General features: G+C 34.7%; 1 protein-coding gene across 2 annotated transcripts in view; it reads left to right on the top strand.

The window, feature by feature from the left end:
• HMGCLL1 (3-hydroxy-3-methylglutaryl-CoA lyase like 1) overlaps window positions 1–27,683 on the top strand; it is a 143,931-nt gene that overhangs the window by 12,279 nt on the left and 103,969 nt on the right. For both annotated transcript variants that reach the window (XM_016955682.2, XM_016955683.3), the window contains 2 exons: window positions 25,145–25,225; window positions 25,450–25,557. In XM_016955682.2, the coding sequence (XP_016811171.1) occupies window positions 25,145–25,225; window positions 25,450–25,557 (189 nt within the window). The remainder of the gene's footprint in view (window positions 1–25,144; window positions 25,226–25,449; window positions 25,558–27,683) is intronic.

Here is a 27,683-nt window from a genome sequence, read left to right as displayed (position 1 = left end):
TTCATTAAATGTTTATAGAAGTAAATATAGCCAACATTTCTGGTATTAAACTTTAGGTGATTTTAGCCAAATTAACTGCCTTTCTGATTGGCAAAATATGTATTTAATTACATCAAATATATCTTTGAGTAGTAAAATTAGTAGCTTTAGTTCTTATTTATTCTTTTTCATGTTAGACTATAATGCCTACTTTTAAATCCTGGTGGTGTTTTTAGAAAATTTGAAAGCCTATTTGTTCCTTTTCTTGGCTACTGTTGTAAAGATCAGAGAAATTAGATTCCAACTTTTCATTTCTTTTCCATATCTGTGTTTCTATTAAGTTAATTCACACAGTGCACAATATGCATGTTCACATGACTCTATTTTACAGGAGAAGGAGTAGAAACATTGAAGGATGTAATGATCCCCTCAGGGTTAAGCAGCTTCTCTGTTGCAATGTCTAAGCTATGGTCTCCGGTTTAGGATTCAGTGTTCGGGCTCTTTTTTCCACCAATAGTAAGTGCCTCAAATGTCACCTTACGCTTATAACTTTCCAAGTCACGCTTCCTTGATTTTGTGAAGTAGAGAAATACAGATGGCAGAAAACTTCAACTACATAAAAACGCCTTTAACAAAAGTTTTATTCTATGAAATCTGCATTTCATAAAGTCTTTTTGGTGAACTTTATTAAGAAGCAATAGGGTCTAGGAAGCTTGGCAAACAATGAGGCAGGAAGCCCCAAAGAGAACATGTCTGTCAGACATTTTTCCTTCTGAATTTTCCTTCCAAATGTTTTTGGATCTTGAAGGAAGTGGAGTGGCTCTCTGCCACCACTTTCATACATCTGTAACCCACTGGGTGTACAGAGTCTGGCATTCACTTTTTAAATTCTCTACTCAATTTCGTATTTATTTCACTGTGAAATAGAAACTGATCATAGGTTAATGTTGAAGTCAAAATATGAATCTTATTTTTGTTAGACACAATTTCCATTTTTGAGAATTTTGATGTAAGGGCTGATAACTCCTTAATTTTTAAAATGATATGAGACAGTTCAAACCTTGCATTTTATAGAAAACTGTGGACCTGGTCAAATGTTAAAGCTGAGAGTAATTTGGAACTCTGCTTGCCTAGGTTTTAGGACTGTGTCTAAAAGACAATTTCAAGACCTTGGAGAAACAGATATAGTTACTCAGGGTTTCACTCATGAATGTCTGCTATCACTTAGCCCCCATTCCCTTATGACAGTATTTTAATGTCTAATTTAATTCTGCTAAATGTATGTTCTAGAAAATATTGAAAGGAAAACTTGAGCTAAAAAAGGCGGAACATAAAGCTTGCATAAATACTCATCTCTAGAGAGCTGGATCCCTTAAATCTACTTGCTCTTTGAAGAATTTGTACAGATGTTGACCTTTTGATGGGAAAGATATAGTGATAATTTATTAAATAAAATGTCAATCATTTGTCTTAATTAAAAAGTGTTATATAAGGGCAGTAGTATTATTTTAACATACTTGCTGTCAATTTGCAACTTACATCACATGGGACAAATGAAATAATACACAATATACAAAATACTATATTAACCATTAATAGAGTATTATTAATAGGAATCTGGAAAATTATATGATTAGAATAATACTAACTCCTCTTTACCAAGTAGCAAAATAATTTCAGTGACTTTGCTGAAGGCTTTACATAATTTTTGAACTCTTAGAGTTTTGCAAAGAAGATCCTGTTATTCTCACTTTCAATATAAGGAAATGGAGGCTCAGAGAGTTAATAAAACCCACTCTAGGCCACTCGCCTGGTAGAGGTACTGGACTTTAACTTACACTAGGTACCAAAGCCTGACTTTTTTTCACTGCATAATGTCAGTCTATTGACTAGTAGGAGCTTAGGTTATAATAATACAATTATTTATCTAGTACTCATTGGAAGATAACTTTTTTCTTTTAATATATTAATCAAGTTCTAGATTAAGCTATCACTTTAAGGAAACAAATTGTAGTTTGTTACAAATGCTTAGGATGAAGTAGCTCAACTTCCATCATTAATTCATGTTGAGACCCAACATTCACAGGCTGAGGTGGAAAAACCTGAATGAATCACTTTTCTCTCAGAGACATGTTATTCAGACTCTGTAAAGTTATTCCATAGTGTTTTTTTTTTTTTTTTTGAAAACTTTCATGACCTTCTCCTTTTGTTCTGTACATGCCACACCACCAAAACTCTTGTAATCTTTATAGGCTATTTCTGATACATGCATCCTTCCTTAGTTCTTTAGAAAGTAGCTCAAAATCAAAGCATGTACAGTTGACTCAAAGTCATCAAAAAGATCAAATTTGTGTAAAATGTATTACTGCATTTATACCAAATATTGTGTAATGTAAAATTCACATACATAATGAAAATTCTTGGATAACTTCTGTTGGGAAATATATTTACTTTGCTTCAAACCACTGAATATTTAATCTTGTTTATAAGAGACCATCTGAAGCCATAGTGTGTAAAGTATAATGCAATAAATGTAATAAGAACACCAACATGGCACATGTATACATATGTAACAAACCTGCACATTGTGTACCCTAAAACTTAAAGTATAATAAAAAAAGAAAAAAGAAAACCTCAGTCACCTAAAAGATGCTGAGGTGCTATTTTGAGGTTAATGAAAATCTTGGTTACTAAGATATGAGTTGAGACATATAAAACAATAATTTTCCATCGTTTTCACAAGAAACATAAAAGTAAAGATATTGCAACAAATTATACATGATTGATCAGAGAATAAAGAAGATAATGTATGAAAAAAATAATGACAAGGCAGTTGTCCTCATACCCACAACCCCACCCGTAAGATAAGAGCTTCAGTATACTTTCATTTAGGAAATGAGGAGTCTCAGGAGCCCAGAGCCGGTCACACTGTGACCGAACACTTGAACTTGAATTTATGCTATCACTGAATGCACTTTCATGAGGCTTTGCTGCCTTTCCATTTCTGCTTAGCATTTCAAAAAACTGCACGTGCTGAATGTTGAGGTAGCCAGAAGTTTGCTGCCTTTCCATTTCTGCTTAGCATTTCAAAAAACTGCACGTGCTGAATGTTGAGGTAGCCAGAAGTTTTCAATGCCCTGTTTCAACAGCTCCTCATTCCTCCTCTCCAAAGGAGCTTCAGTCTGTGATGCTGATGCTGCACCATGGACCTCTCAGGAAGCCCTGAGCCCCGTCATATTTGAGGGCACCTCTCCCTCTTTTACTAAAGGTGAGAATAGGAGAAGCCTAACAACTTCTCAAACTGTTTGAAAGGAGAATAAAATATGATCCTTATCATTAATTTTGTATGAACTCTTATTTAGCTAGTTTTGATGCAGCCATATGTAAACTTTGGTATCAGGTTCTTTGATTATTCAAACCACATGTGAAAACTTTCTTCTGTCTTCAGATTCACAGTGTGCTTGGAAACGTTTACTATTAATCAGCAGGGACAGAAGACAGTGAATGCTGGGAACACTTTCACAAAGTTTAAAATATTTAAAATAGGCTGAATTATACTATAAAATAATGATATTTCACTAATTCCCAGGAGTGAAAAGTGTGAAAAATTAAATTTATGCATAATCAATAAAACATAGAATTTCCATATACAATAGAAATAATAGGAATTGAAAACCAAAAAAACTGGGCATATCTTACACAGTTTTTCTATCTGGACTGCCATTGCAGCAGAACATAATTATATTTGGTCTATAGGGTGTATGTTTTATTTTTTACATTTTGGCTTTAATTCCTCCCACCCCTTGCCACCCAAGCACATGCCAATACTTCTTAGATCACCAATTTATAATTTCTTAGTTATCAACTAAACATTTGAATACTTTCTGAGTGTTTATAAAATTTAGTTGTTATAATTTTCATAAGGGCAAACACTTATTGCTTATAGACTTGTTCTTGTAAATATGTTTTTATATATCACCGTGTGTGCATATACACATAGCCAGTGAAATTGACACTATCCATATCCAAATATATTTGTCAGTATATGAATGTGTCTTTATGTATGTAGGTTTATGTATATGAATATATATATTTATATATGGACATATTTACTATTGTTGGGTAAATGGTAGTATATCAAAGCATTTTTTTTTCTTGGAGTTAGAGCTCTCAAGGGGAAGTAATGAGTTGGCCAAAGAGAAATTAGGAACTGCAGCAATTGAGGACATTTGTGTATGAGATTGGTATAATGAGAACTGAAAGAAACCACTGAAAACTGGGTATGTATGAGAAAGCATTGATAAGGTAGACTCTCCACTATCCTGCACTGTTTCATCAGCCTTGTAGTTGATCGCTTAGCCTGTTGTACTCTTGTCTTTGAGTGTCCTTGTGACTGTAAAACAGTACCTCAAGTAAGTTTTCCAGTGACCATTTTAAGTTTCTAAATTTCTTCTTAAGTAGCTTTGGACAGTAAAACATAGTCTTACTATTACTGGACAAAATCCATGTAAGTCAGCTGTTGATGTTTTCTCTCCACAAGAACTGAAAGGAGACCGTTCCAGGGCAGGGCATCTGGTGGTGGCAACAGATGTTGAGGCCTTTACCGAACAATCATCTCTCATTTTTTTCGAAGTACTCAGCGTTAAAAATAATGTCTCTGTGTGTGTGTTTCTTTCAGTGCCCTGTAATACATGTAGATGTTCCTGATATTGGTACTTCTAAAATACAACTGGAAATTTAAAGAAGGATAGAAAAATTTAAATTTAGTCAATCAACTAAATTATCCCAACACACTATATATTCTAAACAAATAGTGTGTAATGTTTATCAAACGTATTACTTCCCAGAAGATTCTCATATTAATAAAAACTTGGAATATATCTAAACTACATTATCTTACAAAAATCATCTTTAAAACTTTGATCCTTTTCATCCTACAATCTCAGGAAATTTGGGTTCCTCATCTAAAAGAAGAAAATATATAAACTACATTAGAGGCTTAGTTCACTTATAACCTGTTTGTTAACTATTCCTTTGAGGGGAAGTTGAAATCAACCACTGTGGTTTATTATTTAATAGAAATTTAAAATGACTTATGAATTTTGTAAGGAAATTTTATAGACTTATTTGAGAACATTTGTGTTATAGTTTATAATTTCTTCCATCATTTAGTTTACTGTATGCTGAGAAGACCTACCTGGAATAGTCCAAGTGAAGAAAGATAAATCATTTTCACTCAAAAATGAAAGAGTGGTATGAAATGAAATGAAATAAAATGAAAGAAGAAATTAGAAAATGCTCTTCAAACTATGGAATTAGAATGGATAGTAATATAAAAATTGGAATCTAAATTTTTATATGTGCTGCATTATACTGATAGAAGAATTGTTCAAATCAATTTTACAGCTGATGATAAACTGTTATTTAGACATAATCATATACTTTTTTAAAGTTGGCTTTTAAGTGAGAGCTATGGTTTTCAAATACTGCCCCTTGGATCAGCGGCATCACCATCATCTGTGAGCTGCTTAGAAATGCAAATTCATGGACCCAGTCTAACCTAATGAATTATAATCTCTGGAGAGGGATCCCAGGAAATGGCTTTAACAGGTTCTACAGGGGATTCATATGCACATTAAAGTTTGAGAACCACTGATCTAAAAGTCCATGGCTGAAGGGCCTTATGATCTATATAGCAAACAGCTGGGAATTAGCAGATTGGTTTTCTTTTCTCACTTTTACTTGTAGGGCTCTTATTTCCTTCTTTTAGATAAGGAATCTAAATTTCCTGAGATTGTAGGACAAAAAGGATCAATGTTTTAAAGATGATTTTTGTAAGATAATGTAGTTTAGATATATTCCAAGTTGTTATTAATATGAGAATCTTCTGGGAAGAAATAATTTTGATTAACATTACACACTATTTGTTTATAATATATAGTATGTTGGGATATTTTAGTGAATTGACTAAATAATGCTGCTGAAATGAACTGTTAATATACAGAATAAAATTAAACATAATTGAACAACCTGATGAATTGTGTTAGGGATTAGTTTTCCAAATAGAGGCTTAGTTCACTTATAACCTGTTTGTTAACTATTCCTTTGAGGGGAAATTGAAATCAACCACTGTGGTTTATTTTTTACTAGAAATTGAAAAGAAAAACATTGATTTATTGTCTAAGATGGCTGATAAAGGTTGCATCCAAGTTTAGCAGAAGTGTGCAAATTTTTTTCTTTGTTTTGGTGTTTCAGTCTGCAGATGTTAGCTGTTTTTGTGAGGAAATAATGGTGTTAGCTATGAGTTTTCTTGGAAAGAAAGAGCTTAAAAGCTTTGGTGTGCTGGAATCACAGTCTGCACAGCCAAATGAACATGGATGGAATGTTAGGTGAAGCCCATGGGGAGTCATTCAACAGCAGCATCTGGAAGGAAACAATAAGTGACTGGAAGGTTTACTTTTCAGGCAAATGATTAAGAGGCGATTAAATGAAGGTGTTAGGATGTGAGGGAGGGAAGGAAGCACTGAAGGTGTATATATAATATGGAACGGAGGGATTATGGAAAAGACTTAACAGAATGAACTACAGATCACAGCTGAACTTATAAAAAACTGAAATTGGAATTTGGACAGAACAGCTTATAGGTATCACATGAAACAGAACATGAGATTCATATAATGCAGAACATACTGGGAAGCATTTTTCTGGAATAGTAAAGGACAGTGATGATGTTTAGTTATTCAGAGCCACTGGGCATCATTTCCTAGAGTTGCAAAGACATCCTGCTATTACACCTTTATAGTTTTGCTCTAGTTATATTGGCCCTACTTTAAAGTCCTAAGAAAACGCTGGCCTTTGGAAATGGAAATCCAAGGCTTTGATCAAGTGAGTGATTTTGCTTTAGAAGTTTGATAACTTACTTATACTGCAGCAGTGTTGATTTAAGTTACTTTGAAAAAAAATTTTGTTATACTCTTCTTGTGAACAATCATGTCTTCTGGCTCATTTATCTTGCCCAATGACACTTTCCACTCTCAATTGTGAATAAACGAATGAATTAGTGAATACAGGAATGAATGTATATATTAACAAAGCTCTATGCTTAGATGATATAAGTAGTAGTTTATTTTTTCCTTAAAGGTTCATGTTTATTTTAAAAACAAAATGAAGTTTAACTCTGAATATATGCTTTTCTTCTTGATGCTAGACATTTCAGCATCTGGAAAAGTGAGAAATTACAGAGAAAGGTAAGGCAGCATTATGGAAGCCAGTGTTCTTTTCTAGCCTCAGTCCTTCATAATCATCCCTGAGAGGTCGTTTAATTTAAATGTATGGAGATTTTGCAAGCATAAGATTCAATCTCTGCACATCGAAGAATTAGATTTAATTAGCCAGTATGTCTAAACTCTGTAACACACAACCCCATATTCTTTGTGGCTTATAATAATTGCAGGGGAATTTTTGCTCAAGTCCAGTGTGAATGATCTGGTCATTCCAGGACCCACGCTCCTTCTTGTGCCCCTGCTCTCCTCTAGGTCATTTCCATTTTGCTGGGAAAAGAGACCATGGGAGGAAACATCCACTTCCTACCACTTCACTCAGAAAGTAACATGACTTTGCTTCACTCCATTGTCCAGAAATAACTTCAATGGTCACACTCAGATGTGGGGATGGCAGCAGAGTTTTACCTATTTATGTTCATAGTAGTCTCTGCCAGATAGACTTAACCTTCTGGTCAAATCTCTAGGAAGGCTCCTCTTTTTCTTGATTATAAGGAAATGTTAAGCTAATTGGGCACATTTAGAAACAAACAAATTTGGGCAAATTAAATAAAGGACTATATTTGTAGTATTTGCTCTACACTAAAACTTAGGGGAGCAAAATGTTTTTGTGGACTTTTTTGGCGGGAACAAAAAGTCTCATTTAATTTTATTTCAGTAACTCTCCTCCTGTCCAGCCTTGCTACTTGTCTGTCTCTTTAGACTGGGGTTCCCTTAGGGTGATGGTTTCATTAAGTGCCTCTGAGAAGTCAAAATGTGTCTGCTAAAATGTGTCTTAGGGTTGGATCCATTGCCAAATGAAAGGTATGGAAATGCCTACTTTCCCAAAATGGCTACCTTGGGGTGAAAATCAGATTTAGATAACCAAAATCATAGTCCTGACAGATTATGAACAAGGTTAGATAAATTGTATTGAGATTTGGAAGCAGTAGCAGTTTGGATACTTCTGGTCATGGTGGAATCATTAAAGGATAGAAAGAAAATTGTTTTAAAGAGCCAAGGAGCAGCTCTTGGGGTAGCATGGTTGAAAGCAAAGTTCCTTTTTCACATGTTTGCCCAGAGCTTACCCTCTGGAAAAGAAAGTGGAAAAAGCTCAGTCTCCAGGATGGCCCATGTATGGGATTAAGTGATTCTTGGAGCAGTGGCTCTGCTTATTTATGATTGTTATTGGTCATCATATTCACATGGAAGGACTATGGGATCTAGAAGCAGAGCCAGAGACCGTGATCTTGTTCTGTCACTGTGAAAGCTATGGATTCTGATAGAGCTGGAATGGAAGTGTAAAATCATTAAGTCTGTATTCTTTCAGAGTAAATTTATATAGTAAATTTAAGTGGGACAATCAAGTAATTTATGGTCCTAACAAGGACCATATGAGAGAATATGGGGATAGGATTAATTACCCTCTGAAAACAGGTATAAACCAGGACCACCTCAAACAAACAGAGATGTATAACCACCTTACTTTTAAAAAGTGATAGTGCATTCATCTAACAATAACCCACAAGTATTTAATGGCCCTCATTTTAAGAAGCTTTCATCCTCAACCTATAGTTTAAATTTAATCCTATGTTAAATAAAGTTTGACAGAAAAATTAACCTTAGTAGGGTAACCCTTTGCACATTTAAGTTATAAATTTGCATGTTAGTTTTCTATCCTTCTGGTTATGCATTTCCAGTATGTTTTAGCCTTGCTTGTCCTACCTATAAGATGTGCTTTAATCATTTTGCGGACCTTTCCTAATTCCCTTTCTCCATTTAAATGGAGCCTGAAGCATGACAGGGTTCTGTAGCTAGTTTTCAACCAAACCTGAGTAAGGCACCAGTATTTTTGACAGACCTAAACCTAAACTTTTATTTAAGTATCCTGTTTCTCACTTGTTCAGCTTGAGGATAGAAGGTTGTGGAACAAATTAGGCACAGCCTGCAAGTACATGAAGCACTTTTAAGTACAGTACGGGCACCAGCTGTACTCTATACAGGCAACATAATTTATTGCTAACCCCTTTCCCCCTTGTATACGGAAAACATTTAAGCAGGGCTAGATTTAGGTTTACATGGAATGAGCAAATACACACATGATGTGATTTAAGAAGGATTAGAAATTCAGTGGCCCCAGACCACCCCTCACCAGCCTGCTCACATTCCCAACATTAGAGACACCTCTGGGGTTCAAAATATGGTGTCTCTAAAATGAAATAGGCCACCTGGAAAGGAAAGTATAATAAAGCCAGTAGTAACCTCATCAGCTGGGTACAGAGCCCTAAAGAAACAAAATACAAGTTTTAATTAGAATCGGGGCTGGGAAAGGTCAGTGTGTTAGAAAGCGAAGCCAAGTGAGGGGTCAGTGAGTGAGAAGCAAACTAGATATGGCTGAGAGCAGAGCTGGGGTTGCTGATGGCAAGCACCGCCCAGGAGCACAGACGCGCTGCCAGGCAACCAGAAGTGCAGTTATTTTGCGGCGCACCAGCCTGATGTTAGATGTTACAGGCAGGAAAGCAAAATAAGTTAGTGTCTGGCTTAAAGGCTCATCCCCTTAAGCAGGATCAGATTAAAGACAACCATTTACTTTAAAGCTTAGTGGCTGGAAAAATATACGAATAAATCTTCGTGTAAGACTATGTAGTATAAATTAGTGTCTGTAGATGAATTCTCAGTTTGGGGGTTCTTGGAAGTAAAATGGAGAGAGCAAAATATTGCTATCATTAGGGTGATTGAATCTAACTTTATAAAGTGTGAGAAAGCTTCTAGGAAAATATTTAGCAGTATTCTGGGGGAAGGGAGGAAAGTGTTTAACTGAGAAGCAGGTTTTGAATACATTTAACAATTTACTTTACTTTTTATTACATTTGGGACTGTTTCCTTCTCGTAAGTATTCTGACTTTCTATGCATTTTACATCAAACTTCCAGGGGAAATCAAGATGTAAGGTACGCATCTGCCCTGCCCAGCCTGGGAGTCAGGAGACTTATTTTGTCAGGGTGAAAAGTTAATGTACTCTCAGCGTCTCCACTTGGCCCTCATACCCAAAAGATCCTAATCCAATCAGCTGTCATCTCTCGTCTAGATTATTTCTATGAACTCCTAATTTTTAGTCTCCTAGTTTTTGCCTTGGCATTTTTCAGTTTATTCTCTATAAAATCCCGAGTGAGCACAGTCCAATGTACCTCAGATCATATCATCCCCCTGCTCCCGAGCCCACTCTCTAGTGGCTTTCCATCTGCCTGGGAACAAAAATCTTTACCCAGGCCCTCTTTACACTTCCAATACCAATTTGCTATTTCCTTACTCCTTGCTCACTCTTCTCCATCTAACACTGGTCTTCTGGTTCTTGCTAGAATAGTTAACAACCTGGGCACATTTCCCTTGATCAACTCACAGAACATTGTGCTGGCTGTCCCCTTGAATATAAGGCTGTTCCTCAGGATGTCTGTGTAGCTTTGCAGTCATCCCCACCACTTACTTCATTTTATTCTTTGCTCAAAACACAATTCTTACATAAAATGGCAACCTATTTCTTATTCCGTTAGTTCCTCTCCTCTTTACTTGATTTCTTTGTTTTTATAACACTTATACTATATATTTTAATTATTATTGTTTTTTGCTATTGTCTGTAAGTTTATGAAGACAGGGACTTTTGTGTGTCCTGTTCACTGCTGTCTGCCAGGCCTCATCAAATAAAGTAATGATTTCATGAGCTTTTTAATAGCTTATCAATAGTCACAGGTAAGTTGATGCTGCTAACAATTATTGCAACTTTTCTCCTTCCAGTTTAGGGAACCCCCGCAAAGATCCTGCATACTGGCCTTCAGGGTCAAAAATCTTTATTATGGCCAGTAATACCAATGGAAATGTTCAACTCTACCTCATCCTGCCCAAAAGAACCCCCACAACAGAAACATGTGTATTCCTTTAGACCATGGGACCTACTGTTTAAAAGAGCAGTGATCCAGGCATTCAACCTTCCTTTTGTCGAAATTTCCTCACCAAATGCAGCTCCCATTCCAAGTGTTTGTGAAGGCTTCCCTTGAATAACTAATATGCAAATCATGATTCTACTTGTCTTCCCCAGAGTGTCAAGACACACCATGTATAGTGAATTCTTGTTAGTTTTCAAAGCCATAATATGAATATGAACATCCTTTATTAAGTGGCTGACAAAAAGTTCATCGCTTCTTTGAAATCTGATTGGATGAATTGTAGCCATTTATTTATTCCATAAGTGTTTACTGAGTGTGTGCTATACAACAGGATCGGTTCTAAAGATTGGGACACAGCAGTGAACCCAACAAAATTAAGTGCCCTCAAAGGGCTCTTAGTTGAAGAGAAGATACAGGAAATAGACAAACAAATAGATGCATATATAACACGCTGATGATGAGTGCTAGAAGCATAATAAAGAGTAAGGGGAGTAGAGAGTGGAGTTTCCTTTTTGTTGTGGGATCGTTGTTGTTGTTGTTGTTGACTTTTTGATATTTTATGGAGTATTTTTAAGGAGTAGAGCCCCTGTAGGCAGTGAGGAAGTGAGCCACAGATATATATAGGGGAAGAACAGTCCAACAGGGGCAAAAGCAAATGCTCAGGTGTTCAAGAAATGGCAAATAATTCAATGTGGCTTCAACAGATGCAAGGGATGAGTGGCAGAAGGCATCAGAAAGGTGGTAAGATATAAGTTCACGGGGGCCTCCAGGGCCATGGCAAAGACTTTGGATTTTTCTCTGAGGGAAATGGAAAGTTATAGAGGATATTGAACAGAGAAGTGATGTGATTTAGTTGATGTTTTCAAAGTACTAGGAAGGCTGCTTTCTGCTTTGCAGAGGAGGTGGCAAGAGTGGAAGTAGAGAGATTGCTTATAATGTTCTTGCAGTTATCCAAGTAAGAAATAATTATTTTAAAGATAGAACATGATCTGCTGATAGATCTGATATAGGGTATGAGAAGAAGAGAGGAATCAAAGATGAGTTCATGTGTATTTCCAAAGAACAGGAAGTCTGTGGGAGAACAGAATGTAGAGGAATGGATTAAGTATCAGTTTTAGAACAAACCCCTTAGACCTGGGCAAGGAGGACCCCTTCCCTGGCCATGGTGCCTAAAAGGGTCCTGTGTATTGGCATAGCTTCCTCTAAATGCCTAAGTCCCCCTCTACTGCTTGGATTGTTCTCAACATATTTCATTGCCCTTATAATTTGAATGTCCCAAATATTATGGTTTCTGAAAATTCTGATACATTTTGATGTCAAGTTTTTTTCATTGAATTAACTATAGTGGCAATTAGAATCACTAATGTACCCCAAGAATGATGGCTAAATGAATAACTGGGTTGCTTAAAGGAATCGTGAAGTCTCTTTTGCTTGAGGGTGTAGGTCAACTCAAACCTTATCCTGTGATGTGAATGTCTAACTGTTCATCTGCCAGCTCCATATTCTGCAAGAGGATCCAAAATTAAAAAAATTTTAGGTCTTTTTACACCCCAAAACTATATTTTGAAGTTACAAAGAAACTCCCTGGGGTGAAAGAAGAAATTAAAGCCTAGCTTGTGAAGAAGATAGGACTTTTTTGATACTCTTGCCTCTAAGCATATGATGCCAATCAGAATTATTAATGTATTTAATTTGCCTTTTACATTAGTATTCTTTCCATAAAAACATTTCTAACAAGTAACTAGCTGTGCCCCCTGTATTCACTTATGGCATTATTGAGCCAGGTTTTGAATACGAGCTCTCATTTATCCTCATGTTGAAGTGAGTGCCCCTCTGTTGCCTCTCAAAGGTTCAAACTGAGGTTGACATTGCCAAGTGGAACAGGATGGGTGGAGTTGATGTTGTCAGCACTGGAGGTGGATAAAAATGTTGGCAGGTTCCAAAATGGGATAATGTCTCCAAAGTGTTTTGAGCTCCTTGCTGAAAGAACTTGAATAATTTCCAGGTATTATTTTGATTGTGGCAAGAGCTGTGTAAGGTAATCTGCTCTACTATCAACAATGATTCCTTTCATGGCAAATTTTAAACAAGTAGTTATATTTTAAAATGATAAATGGAATAATTTAAGTTACCATTTTTGCAAAATATCAGAAAAAAATGTCCCATGTCTTCAAGTTAGCCTTACAAAAAGGGAAGCAACAAACATTGATGAAGTATTAACTCTTCATTAAACACCGTGCTAAATGCTTTGTATACACATTCTCATTTAATCCTTAAAACAGACTTATAGGCTAAATGCTATTATTATTCCCACTTTTAACAGAGGAGAATGAGGAAGACTGCATTATTTTCTCATGTTTTCTCATCAGTACATGATAGAGCTAGGTTGTTTGTCTCTAGAGTTTTTCATCACCAGTCTGGATGCCCCACTATACCATCATTTTTTTTTCTTTGGAGATGGAGTCTCCTTCTGTCACCCAGGCTGGAGTTCGGTGGCCTGATTTCGATTCATCACAACCTCCGCCTCCTGGATTCAAGCAATTCTCCTGCCTCAACCTCCCGAGTAGCTGGGATTACAGGCATGCACCACCATGCCTGGCTAATTACATACATACACACACACACACACACACACGTATATATGTAAATACATGTATATACATATACGTATATGTGTGTGTGTGTGTGTGTATATGTATATATATATATGTATATATATATATATATATATATATATATAGAGAGAGAGAGAGAGAGAGAGAGAGAGAGAGATGGAGTTTTGCTCTTGTTGCCCAGGCTGGAGTGCAATGGTGCAATCTCGGCTCACTGCAACCTTCTCCTCCCGGGTTCAAGTGATTCTCCTGCCTAAGCCTCCTGAGTAGCTGGGATTACAGGCACGTGCCACAATGACCAGCTAATTTTTTGTATTTTTAGTAGAAACGGGGTTGCACCATGTTAGCCAGGCTGGTCTTGAACTCTTGACCTCAGGTGATCCACCCGCCTTGGCCTCCCAAATTGCTGGGATTACAGGTGTGAGCCACCACGCCTGGCTTATACCATCATTTTTAAAACCTTTGTAAGATTTCCTTCAGTAGAGCTATTGGAAACACAGCTGCTAAATAAACTAATGCTTTATTTTAGGAATATTTTAACTAGGGTATCTCCTTCAAAATTAATCTCTGTATCCAAATAGGCTTTCTTTGACCAAATTCTAGCACAGGATCTTACACATGTTAAATGTCCACTCAGTAGTAAGTGGATGAATAAACAAAAAATAATTTTCTGTACCTATTATTTGTATAATGGTCATCACATATATACATACAGCACTATATGTGGCTTTACCACAACTCTTTTTAGCTATTGTAACCTCCATTTTTTATAGATGAGTAAATGAGGTACAGAGTGGTAATAGAATTTTTCACCATACTACGGATGGAAAATGTATTTTTTCTTGCAGAGTAGAGTCAATCATTGATGGTAGATACCTGAATTTAGGTAGTAGTTTCTACCTGGATAGCAGATACTGGAGTAGGTAGCTCTACTGAGAACGCCTAGAAGATGCACCTGTACTCATTGTGAAAAACTGCCATATTGAATTACTATTGTCTGTCCCGAGTTTGAAATGGAGGACTGGTAGCATTCATGTTTAGGATTTTAAATCTCTATGCTACATGTATATGCCCTACAGAGATAGATCACTATGGGGTTGTCTATTTGAGACTTTAGATTCTGTAATGAGTATTCAGCAATCATTTATCTTTTTTGTGTGTGTTTGTTTGTTTTTGGATCCCTGCATTTTTTTAAAAGGCCCCTTAAATTACTTTTATAATTTATTAATTCATTTTAATTGAGTTTCCTTTAATATAGTTAGAACTTTGGTTAGTCTTGATACCGTGGATCAATGTGATGTTCTGCAGAATGTCCAGCTATTTCAGGTCCCTTTGAAATATATTATGACAGACAATAGGTGAATGAATATAGCACTGAGAGAATTCTATAAAATCTGCTGTTGTCTGTCCCAAGCAAATTGGAATTTTAATGCTGTTTTTTTCTTTCAGGTACAGAAAAGAAAGCATTCATCCATTGGAGGCTGCATACCATTTAAATAAGGCAGTGTTAATTTGCTTTTGCAAAAATACTGCAACTGGGACAGAAGCTACAATTGGGGTTTATTTATGGTAGCTTAGTGTCATCCTCCAAAATCATAACATCTTTCAGGTTTGGGTAGAGGCTGTACTGGTGATTAGAGGGGGTTGCTGATGAGGCCATCACCCCTGTATCTTTTACTTTCTTTAGATTCTTGAGGATGGTAATAATCTCTGCTGGCTCACCTAATATGCTTTCTTCTTCTCCTCCCCCTCCTTTCCCTTCCTCTTCTTTTTCTTTTTTTACTATTTCAGCTGAAGGAGAGGAGGGAGAGATTTCAGAAGCTTCTACTTGCCCTTCCTTGTTACAATAGCTCTTACATTACAAGTCAAGGAACTAAGATGCAGTAAGGCCTGTTCCTAATACTAAATATGTTATTTCCAATTATATATTCAGGGACTGAGAAATAACCACAGGGAATAAGGACCCAGGACTCCACTTATTATGCAGTCCTCCTATTTCTCATTTTAACAATGGGGATATAATGATACTTTGGGTCTCCAAGTGTCATTGTCAAATTGAACCTTGTATCCAAGATCTGAAATTTTTGGTATTCTTCTTTACCCAGTGTAAATTTACTCAAATGAATGCCTATAGATCTCTTTGGGGAAAGATTATATGAATTACTTTATATAGTTCTGTTAGTATTACAAGGTCCTCATCATAAACATCTGGCTGCTTCTTCAGTCATTTGTGGTTTTTTTTTTTTTTTTTTTGGTCTGAAAATTGGCTAAGATGTATAGACTAGGCAAGGGATCATGACTTTTACATTGAAGCAGCTAACCAAAGCTAATTGATGAACTATATCCTTCATTAATTTTTATTGTATAGGTCAGGATGGCTTAACCTTAACACTATGGATTTTGGATGTCTTCTTTGTTGTGGAGTCCTGTCTCGTGCATTGTAAGATTTTTACCCTACTAGATGCCAGTAGTGCCCAGCAATTTTGACAACCAAAATTTCTCCAGACATTGCCGGGTGTCCCTTGGGGTGCAAAATTGTCCTGAATGAGAACTAGTGAATATGTTAATAATTACACTGCTGCAGGTTGCCAGGGAGTAGCAATATCCCACCTACTTCGAAGAATATGAAATAACTGAAAATTAACCAGCAACTCATCTAGCTCTCAAATCCCATTTTGGAGACCACTTCCTCAGTTCACTCCTGGCACTAATTTTCTTAGGTCTGGTTCCCTGGGAACAGTCTCCTGGACCACGATTTGTTTGCGGGATGTTATTGCCATTGGATTCAATAACTGTGGGGAAGTAAAGGATATAAAACTAGGTAGAAGAATAAGTTGAACTATGATGTACTCACAACAGAGGCTTCAATGAGTCACACAGGAATCCCAGGAGCTGATATGGCCCTTCCAGTTAGGATGGGGGCATGACCTTGGGTAAAGTGGCGCTGTAGCTGAGGGCGATTACAGAAAAGGGGCCCAGTGAAATGCCATCAGCTGCCAAAACTTTAGTTTCTGAGAATTTCTCCACCCTAGGAGTACCTGAGCAACATCTCACAACATCCGCTATAGTCTATTAATCAGAAATAAAAATTTCCAAAGGTATAGATTTCACCTAACTTCACTAGGATATGGTAACATTTTTCTCAACCCCTTCTGCCACCTTTAGCACTCAATAATTCATCTCCAACAAATATAAAACACTGTTCACGTATCAAGAAGTATAAGGGACCATAGATTGTTGTTTTCTGAGAATTTTTGTTGTGTGTCTGTAGTCACGCAAATGCTCATTTTTATTTTTGCCAATCAGAAAAGAAACATTACATAAAGCTGTATTTTGATGGAAGTTTCATTAATATCTGAAAATTTTTATTTGAAGTTTGAATGGATTTGGGTTGATGACTGTGTGGATGACTGAGTAGTCTTACTGTGCTTAATAGAGTGTATTATAAAGCTGAAAACTCATAGCACATCACTGATGTGATTTCCCAATTTGACATTGTTATATAATCAACATGGCATAACAAAAAAAAGTAATGAAATTTGATTGCTTTTTGTAAATAATAACAGCCTCAATTAAAATAACTGTTTAGAATGATGAATTATGTCTTCTTAGCTAAATATTAAACCAAGTGTCCTCAGCTAACACACTGCTATGCCATCTTAGGAGTTTGAACTTGAAAACTCTGACAATTTATGCATTTTAATAGTTTCCTTCAACTTTGTGGCTATCAGGACATGCTGCTGGTATAACTGGCTTAATATGAATAGTTTCATTTTCTATTATAAACCGTAGTTTTCAGAAATGTATCATCCCAGAAAATATTTCCATGAGGAAACTTGGCATATCACAATTTTATCCCAGAAAATTAAGCTTTACCAAATACACACAGACACACACAGACACACACACACACACACACACACACACACACACTTCTGTATTTGCAGGGGGCAAAAACAATTTTCGTAGTTTTCAAAATAAATTTTGGGACTGACAGCAAGGTGGGAGAGTGTGAGATCAAACAAATTTTGTTGGTGAAGACACTAAGGAGAAGAAATTTTCTATATAAAATATTTGAAGTCAAACATTTCCTTTTGATTTTCAAAGTAACACTTTTATTACTATCTTAACCTTCAATATAGCAATAATGATTGTAATTGTAATGAAACACCTATAGGTCATGTTGGCTATTTTTCATAGTTTATTTTGTTTCAATGTTAAATTGCCATGAATACAAGAATAAATAATTTTATTTATTAAAATAAATAATGTAAATAACAGCCACCATTTAAAGAAGCATTATCATGTTTACAGCATCTTGTGCTCTATCAATTCATAGAAGTTTTTCTGTTTTGAATTATTTTAATGCTTTATTAAATTCTTGCATTAAAAATTCCTATTCTTGATTTCTTTGATTTTTTTCTTCTTACATGTACTTTGTCTCATTTTTGTTTTTTCTATTATTTTATTACTATCCATGTTTTATAAACTTAATATTCTTCATTTTCTCTATTACATAATATTCTCTAATCTACTTACTATTATCTATTTTAATCTCATATTTTCTATTTCCTCTTTCATAGTTTGTTTTATTCATAATATAGTTGTTTTATATTAAAACAATAATTAATTGATGAATATTAAACACCTGGCTGCATTTATTGCTCAAGCTACTTTTAAACAAATGGAATTTATTTAAGTAGTAAGTGAACACATATGGTAAAGATGCTAAAAACCTCATTTTAAAAATTTGAATAAACAATTTTAGATGATCTTACCTTGTCCATCTTTCTACTACATTTCAATCTGTCATATGTGGCAAATGCCCCTTGTATAATTTTCTTTTGCTTTTTTGTAGCTACTCTTGATTGATTCAAGTGTTCATGATTTCCAGGAGAAACTTGTATTTATTTATGCTGTATGTCTACACTGATACTCTGTACTGATTTTCCATTGAGTTCCAAGAGTTAATATTAGGATACATATACAGAGAGGGCTTTTATCATTTCTAGAGCTTGTTTTTAATCTCTCCTAAAGCTTTTACTGAAGGCTGTTGAAAACAAAGTGTAGCACAATTCTCCACTTCTCTTCTGGCTGTTCAAAAACTGCTAAAAAGTAAGCAGATAACTTCCTTTACTTTTTGATGTAGTAAGTTAAGACATATTGTTTATTGAGTCTTAGATGACATAATAGTACATTACAAACTTATTTTTGCATGGTTACAAATAAATTTTTATTAAACTGCCAAAGATTGCCTGTGAATCAACGTTGGCACATAGGTATTCTGAAAGAACAGTTTCACTGTCAGCTTTGTTGAGTCAGCTTTCCATTCTAGAGAGATACCCAGGAAGAGAAATGTCTTTTGATTGCTCTGGATGATCAAGGTTTCTATGGATATCTGCTATATAAATGATAATAGTTTGTATTTCTCATTATATTTGATTAAAACAGAAATTAATATCTAAAAAGCAATAAATAGCAGAATGTGGAGAGTTTAACATTACCACAAAATGCACCATGTGCATATTTCAAATGAGACAACAAAAATAGATTTTCTTGGAAAAGCTGATCTCTAATGCCCCCTTAAAAAGCCTAATTTAATTTTGAAAGAAAGTCACACAATTTCCTGATTCAGCCCTCTCATCTGTGTAATAGGAACATTTGATTGGAACATCATAGCAGTTCTTGGGAATACTGGCTATGAAACAGAATATTTCAATATTCATAAAGACCTTATTTACACAAAAAAATACTCCTCAAGAAATGAAGCGCATGAAACATAAGCAAATATGTCTGGAAATTTCTACTATAGATGATGTTATTTTCCTAGGGAAAAAAAAAGCAGTACTTGTAGGCTGACTAATAAGCAATCATATCTATTACCATTAGAAGGGTTGATTGTATATATAGAAGTCATCCATTATTACTGCTGAGAAATGTGTGTGCTACACACAAGCATACACACGATGGGATACACCCACACACACTCTAAATATTTCAGAGAAATCCCCATCAAAATATGCCTTCCATTTAATTTTATGTAAGATTGAAAAATGTGAGTGAAGCACATTACTTATGTTCTGTATAAAAGAATGATTCATTATTATTTTCTTCAACCATAACTCAATAGTTGGTGATGTATTTAATCTTAACCTAAAGAAAACTAGAATAAGAGCCAGGGAGCTTAGCTGGGTAAATTTAGGAAGTCATTTAATCTCTTTCAGGTCTGCCTACCTCACAGAGTAGCTTCACAGATGAAACGCAGATAGAAAAGTTCTTTGGAAAAGTAAAGTAACATATAAATTCAAGATAGTATTTCTTTTATTGTTACTCTATGAAAGTGAACCATTAGAAATCTGATGCCAAACGTGGGCATACGCTCAGCCATAAAACATAGCCTTTTGAAACATTCACTCTGGATAAAACATCTTTTGTTTTTTCGCTAGTATCATATACTACACTGCACATTAAACAGGATATACTGAGCTCTGTAATGTAGGACATTAAATGCTATAAAAATAAATTTTTAGACTATTGGCCTGTTTAAGAAGTATGTTTCTAACTTCTCCAGACTACATTAAAATGCAACACAATTCCTTGTAACTTACAAGTCATTCGTTAATTTTCATATATTCAGTATGTAAGAAAAGTGTCCCTCCCCATCCCTGCCTCACAGTTGCTTCCAGATCTCTATAGCACTAAAATGTAAGCTAGTTATGGGCAGGAGTTTTGGTTGAATGATTCACCTCCTATACCCAATAACTATAATAATGCTACTTACCATGTGTTAGCTAAAAGAAAGGTCAATTTTACTTGTCCAAATTTTATTCATTCATTTAGTCAAACATTGATCAAGTGCTTATTATGTATCCATTTTGATAACTCTGAGGGTTTTAATAAAAAAGGAGAAACAGGCAAGCAAAGAAGTACTCATAGATATGCTTTAAAATAGGCTTCTACAAAATGTTATGAAAATACAGAAATGAAATAACTTAATTCCATCTGCGGAAGTCAGAAGTCTCTTGAGTAGATGACAAATTGAATCTTGGATGATCAATAAAATCAATAAAATCAATAAAAATTTTGTTGAAAATAATTGGATATTAATGGAGTTAATAATAGTATTGAGGAACAATTTTTATAGAACCCTTGCTTATCTGCATGTTTTATTAGCAAGGCACTGATTGCCTTTCTTTGAGAATATCTTTTCAAGAATGTTTGTCTAGCAAACAGCCATAGAAAGAGAGATAGTATCTCTCTCTAAGGCAAAGGGCAGGTATGCCTACAGCCCATTATGAAATTCTGAGGTTCCCCAAGTGCAGCTCCTGCAGTGTGAGCCATTGCATGTGCTGGTGTTACCTGGTCATCCTCTAGTTTCTCATTTTTAAATGGGTTGCCTTTCATACTTGTTGACTATGTGTGATTTAAGAGCCCTCTCTTACTGATCTTTAGTCTCTTCCTGAGCATTACTATCTCTGTATTGACTTTTTTTTCTAATGAGCTTAGATATGCACAAACAATGCCTAGTAGGCAAATCCAACTAAATGTTATACAAGCACGTAGAATTCAATAATTCAAAAATAAGCTCATTATCTCCCCACCAGAACATATTTCTCCCCAGATATTCCCCAGTACATGCTGTTCCTTACCTTCTATCTTACACTTATATATAATTGGACTGTTTATTACTGGCTCTAAGTTGGCATATACCAGCCCCAGCCCAATGCATGACATATGGACTGTACTCAATAATTACTTGTTGATCATATTGGATAATTTCTTCTGTCACTTCTGTCACTGGCTTAATTCAGATAGTCTAGAAAGACTAAATAGTAACATTAGATTCAAGAGGAATCAAAAACAATGTCAAGTGAACACATATTCTGCTTTGATTGAAATGGCCATAATTGTTAATAATCGGTGATTTAATTTCTTCAGATTACTTGTTAATAATGCCAGCTACAATACATTGATGCAAAGAAAGGTCCTCAGTTCTTCAACTGTATTCAGGAGGCATATGGTTATTACCTTAAAAAACACTACGTACCTTTCTTTTTCTTCTTCTTCTTTTTTTTTTTTTGGCAAACATTGTCATTGAGTAAAAGAGAACTCTTCTGCCATGTATGTGCCAAGCTAATTGTTGTTCAAATGCAGTTTCAAGAAACAATCAGTGATAATGAGACCACATGGCTTAAGATTGCCTAGTTTTGTTTTTGTTTCATTCCTGCCAACTGAAGACTAGAGGTAATAAGAAAGAGGAGTGAGCTTTTCTTATTTACTTCACCTTCCCATGTCATATCTTTTATTTATTGTTCTGTTGAAATTATAGGCATCTTGTAAATCAGGCATGATTTCATGTTGTCATCCAAATGGAGTTTAAAGCTGAGGAACCCCAGGCCTTCCTCTCATCCCTCCACTCTCTCAGGTTAACTTCATGCATCACAACCTGCACAGAAAATGCAGAAAAGAAAATTCTTTGTTTCTAGGTTGCTTTTTTTGCTTATTGAATTGACTAATTTCATGGAAATTGTAGAGAGTGGTCTGTAAACATTGTAATGGGGACCATCTGGGTTCTTTTGCTGATAGCTCAGAATGCTGATAAAACCAATAACAGCTCTGGACCCTAAAAATGGCCTTTGAATATTTTTTGTTCCACAGACTTGAATTTGGTTCTGCATTCAAAACAGCCACCTTACCCATGTATGCTTTAATTTTTACAAGGACAGAGTGTGACAATATAAACTGGTTGGCTTGAATTCATCATTCCTGATAAAAGGCAAAAACAAGCAAACAAAAACTTTTGAAGTACAGGTTCTGTGGTTCTGGGCTGATTCTGTCAACTATCCACTTAAAGAACTTGAATATGGGTTACCCAAACTTAACTCGGCTCAGAGGTACCAAGAGATTATGTTGGTACAGTCTGGAAAGATGGAGTATGCTTCTGACTTTAACTGCAATATACAGTTTCAAAGGCTGTTTCGTTTTCCCCCGATTTTAAATAACAGCCTTCTAAATGGCATATTTAGAAGGCAAATATATCTTCTAAATTAGATCCATGGTACCTAGTCTGAAACCAGAGGTTTCAGAAACCAGACCATTTGCCATCTCAGATTTTAGCAAAAGGTAGAAAAAGGGGTTTGTTACATTTGGCTGGAGCTAGGCTGCTCCCAGTGGGTTATTGTGGTATAGGTTCCACTAGGAATAGGTCTGTCTTTCAGGGAGCGACACTTAGGTGGTAGCTGTGCTGTGTGACCTAGAGAAAAAATAAGCAGCAAATTGTCTTTTCTAGCCTCAGTTTTCTAGGCCCAATTCCCAAAACCAAATTCATATTCAAGTTCAAGGTAGAGAGGGTGGCATCCTGTATACCTCTTCATGGAAGTAGAAATAGTCTTTTAACTTAAAGAGTTATTTATTTATTTAGACAGGGTCTAATTGCGTCACCCAGGCTGGAATGCAGTGGCACAACCACTGCTCACTGCAGCCTTGATTCCCTGGACTCAAGCAATCTTCCCACCTCAGCCTTCCAAGTAGAGTAGCTGGGACTTTAGGATACACCACCCCCATCACGCCTGACTAATTTTTGATTTATTGTTTTTTTTAAGAGAGATGAGGTTTCACTATGTTGCCCTGGCTGGTCTCAAACTCCTGGGCTCAAGCAAATATGCCTTGGACTTCCAAAGTGCTGGGAAAAAAATATATATATAAATATATAAAATATATAAAAATATATAAATATATATAAATATATAAATATATATAAAAATATATAAATATATATGTAAATAGATATACACATAAAAATATCTATATTATTTATGATATAATATATAATACAAATTATATATTATATCATATATATGATATATCATATATAATATATCATATATATGATATATCATATATATGATATATTATATAATATATTATATATTATATATAATATATACATTATATAATATATCATATATATCATATATATAATATATAATATATATTATATATGATTTTATATTATATATGATATATTATATATCATATATAATATATATAATGTATAATATAGCATAATATATCATATATATGATGTATTATGATATATTATACAATATATTATATTATATAATATATATCATGCCTGTATATATAATATATCATATATATTATATATTATATATGATGTATTATATATCATATATGTTATATTATATATGATTTATAATATATAATATATGATTTATAATATATATTATATATGATATATAATATATATTACGTATGATATATAATATATATAATATATATTATATTATTTATTATACATTATATATTATATGATTTATAATATATATTATATATAATATAATATATATTTATAATAGATATTATATATTATAAATATATATTCATAATATATATTATCTATTATAAATATATATTTATAATAGATAATATATTATATATAATATGTATTATATATTATTTATAATACATATTATATATTATATATAATACATATTATATATTATTTATAATTATATATTATATATAATTTATATACATTTATAAGTATAGCAATATAATAATAATCTAATAACAATGTAAATCTAAGTATATAAATATATATAAATATATAAAAATATATATATTTATATATATAATATATATTACATATATATGTAATATATATATATAAAAATATATGTATATATATTTTTTGAGATGGAATTCCGCACTGTCGCCGAGGCTGGAGTGCAATGGCACGATCTCAGCTCACTGCAACCTCCGCCTCCTGGATTCAAGGGATTCTCCTACCTCAGCCTCCCAAGTAGCTGGGATTATAGGCACCCACCACTATGCCCAGTTAATTTCTTGTATTTTTAGTAGAGACAGGGTTACACTATGTTGGCCAGGCTGGTCTCAAACTCCTGACCTCATGATCCTCCCACCTCAGCCTCCCAATGGGTTGGGATTACAGGTGTGAGCCACTGTGCCTGGTCAAGATGTAATTTTTAAATGAACTTTAACAGTAGTTAGTTTATTGTCATATGCAGAATCACCCAACAGATTTGATCTTTAGGTCCTGAGTAAATCAATTATTCTTCAATTATATTTTATAAATTAATCTTTTGAATTTTAATTATAACTAGACTAAATATCACTTGGTTATAAGGAAAAAATACTTCATGTTGCAAGTAATATAAATAGTGCATTTTCATGATGTCATTGTATTGATTTTTCAGTATTTTAATTCTCTGGGGTAAGAGTATAACAAAGTGCAATTGTTTAACTTTTCAAATAAGCAAATGTAACAATCTAAAAGTTACGTTATCTTGTTCTTACATTTTGCATTTCAGGAAACATCCCAGTTATCTGGACTCCCTGAGTTTGTTAAAATAGTAGAAGTTGGGCCTAGGGATGGATTGCAGAATGAAAAGGTAGTTTTACACCATTTACTTCAAATGCTGTCTAAAAATTAATAAATTTAAGATTGTAAAGATTTACATGGATTTCATATATTATCTGATTATATTTTTTTCTCAATTGCTACTTGAATTTATAAATTACAAATAATACTCACTTTGACTTAGGAAGTAATTTTCTGTTTGTGCTTAAATAGAACCTATACAATTTACTTATAAAATATTTTTTGTTTTCATAGGTTATAGTTCCTACAGATATAAAAATTGAATTTATCAATCGACTTTCCCAAACTGGCTTGTCTGTAATAGAAGTGACTAGCTTTGTGTCTTCCAGATGGGTACCACAGGTATGTAAACCCACAATTTCTTAATTAGATCCTAATTCAACTTCACCAAAAATTATTTGGTAAATACTGTGATATTAACTTGATATAATTACTAATTTTCCATATTCTTTCAAAATATTAACCTGTGGACTGTGATATGATTAAATAAAAACCCTTTGATGAAGTCCTACAAGTTACTTAGAACTTTATACTAAGCCTGTGTGAGTATGGTTCAATATAATGAATAGGGGACAAGGCCGTTGAATAGCATTTTAGGGGGTCTGCCCTTTCTTTATCATTTTATGGCTGACTTTCTAAATAATCTGAACATCTCCAAATGCATTAGTCATTTTGTCTGTTAGAGGCAAATGATAATAAGTAGCCTGATAGCTTCCTTCTAGAATCGCATATTGAAGAGTGAGAAATGGAGACACATACTCCTTTTACTTTGCTTTTTTTGACACTTGTATTTGCTACAGGGATACGTCATCAAATATATCATTGAAGATAAAGCAGAGAGTCATCTAGAATTTTGCCTTGAAAGATGATGAGAGAGCTTTCTCTAGGGTTTTCAGGCATGTGGCAGCAGTCATTACTTCTGAGACTTGACTCTGATCTTTGAAACATTACTAGTAATTAGCAACCAGTAAAACACTCTTCCTAATCCAGTGTCTGTTCTCAGTCCTTGGATCCCTTAATTTCTCCACAGCACTTAGTTTCACTGACTACTCCTGATATCATTTCCTTGGTTTCCATTATTCTCTATTCTAATGAATCAGTTATTTCCCCAGTTGCTCTTTCTCTGTCATCTCTGACATCTTTCATGACCTCTTAGTTTAAGGTTCCCCTAAGATTCTGTTTTCAGTGCTTTTCTCTGCCTATCCTCTCTTCTTTGGCTGTCTTTCCAATACCAACAGTCATTTCTATGAGAATGACAAATTTGCATTTCTAGTGCTGCCTTCCCTGATAAACTTCAGGTGGATGTACCATCTCCACCTCAATCTCACTGGGTTAAAATCAAACTCGTTGTCCACCCTGCTTTATGCCAGGAGTGCAAATCTTTCCTTTAAAATCTGGATTTTAAGAGCTGACTTTGTATCCAGTTACTGTCGTAGTCAGTTAGGGATACTATAACAGAATAGCATAGACTGGGTGACTTAAACAGCAGGAGAACTATTTCTCACAGTTATGGAGGCTGGGAAGTCCAACATTTAGGTGCTGGCAGATCCAGTGTCTGGTGAACACCCACTTCCTTATTTGCAGATGGCCACCTTCTCATTCTATCCTCATATGGTGGAGAGCAGAGACAGGGAGCACACTCATGTCTCTCCTTATCATGTTACTAATGCCATTCATGAGAGCTCCACCCCCATCACCTAGTTATCTCCCAAAGATCCTTCTTTTTAATATTATCACATTACAGGATAGGATTTCAACATATTAATTTTGAAGAGGTGCAAACATTCAGTCCATAACAGTTACTGATGTATGAAATGTCTTCTTCTTCAGTATGGCCTACACCTGTGTCTTCTTTTCAGTCCCATTGATACATTAGTGATCCAGGTCCTCATTAAATAATCATTACAGTAGTCCCTTAAATGGTATTTATAAGCACTGTTTCTCCATTCATCATACTTTCCTTGTAAAATAATCTTCCAGAATTATCAGCTTTCACAAAGTCATATTTTCCTTCCTTCCCTTCCCTCCTTTGCTTCCTTCCCTCCCTCCCTCCCTCCCTCCCTCCCTTCCTTCCTTCTCCTCCTCCTCATCCTCCTTTTCTTTCTTTCTTTCTTTCTTTCTTTCTTTCTTTCTTTCTTTCTTTCTTTCTTTCTTTCTTTCTTCCTCTTTCTTTCACTTTAGGGGTACAAGTGCAGGTTTGTTACTTAGGTAAACATATGTCACGGGATTTTGTTGTACAGATTATTTAATCACTTAGGTCTTAAGCCTAGTATCCTTTAGTTATTTTTCCTTATTCTCTCCTCCTCCCACCCTCAACTCTTCCATTCGCTCCAGTGTGTGTTGTTCCTCTCTATGTGTCCGTGTGTCCTCATCATTTAGCTCCCACTTATGTATGAGAACATGCAGTATTTGGTTTTCTATTCCTATGTTAGTTAATGTGCTAGATAATATGTTCGATAATGGCCTCC

Source organism: Pan troglodytes, chromosome 5 (assembly GCF_028858775.2).
Source record: "Pan troglodytes isolate AG18354 chromosome 5, NHGRI_mPanTro3-v2.0_pri, whole genome shotgun sequence".
NCBI lineage: Eukaryota > Metazoa > Chordata > Mammalia > Primates > Hominidae > Pan > Pan troglodytes.
Note: the sequence above shows the minus strand (reverse complement) of the source record. Positions and strands in the feature narration are given on the sequence as shown.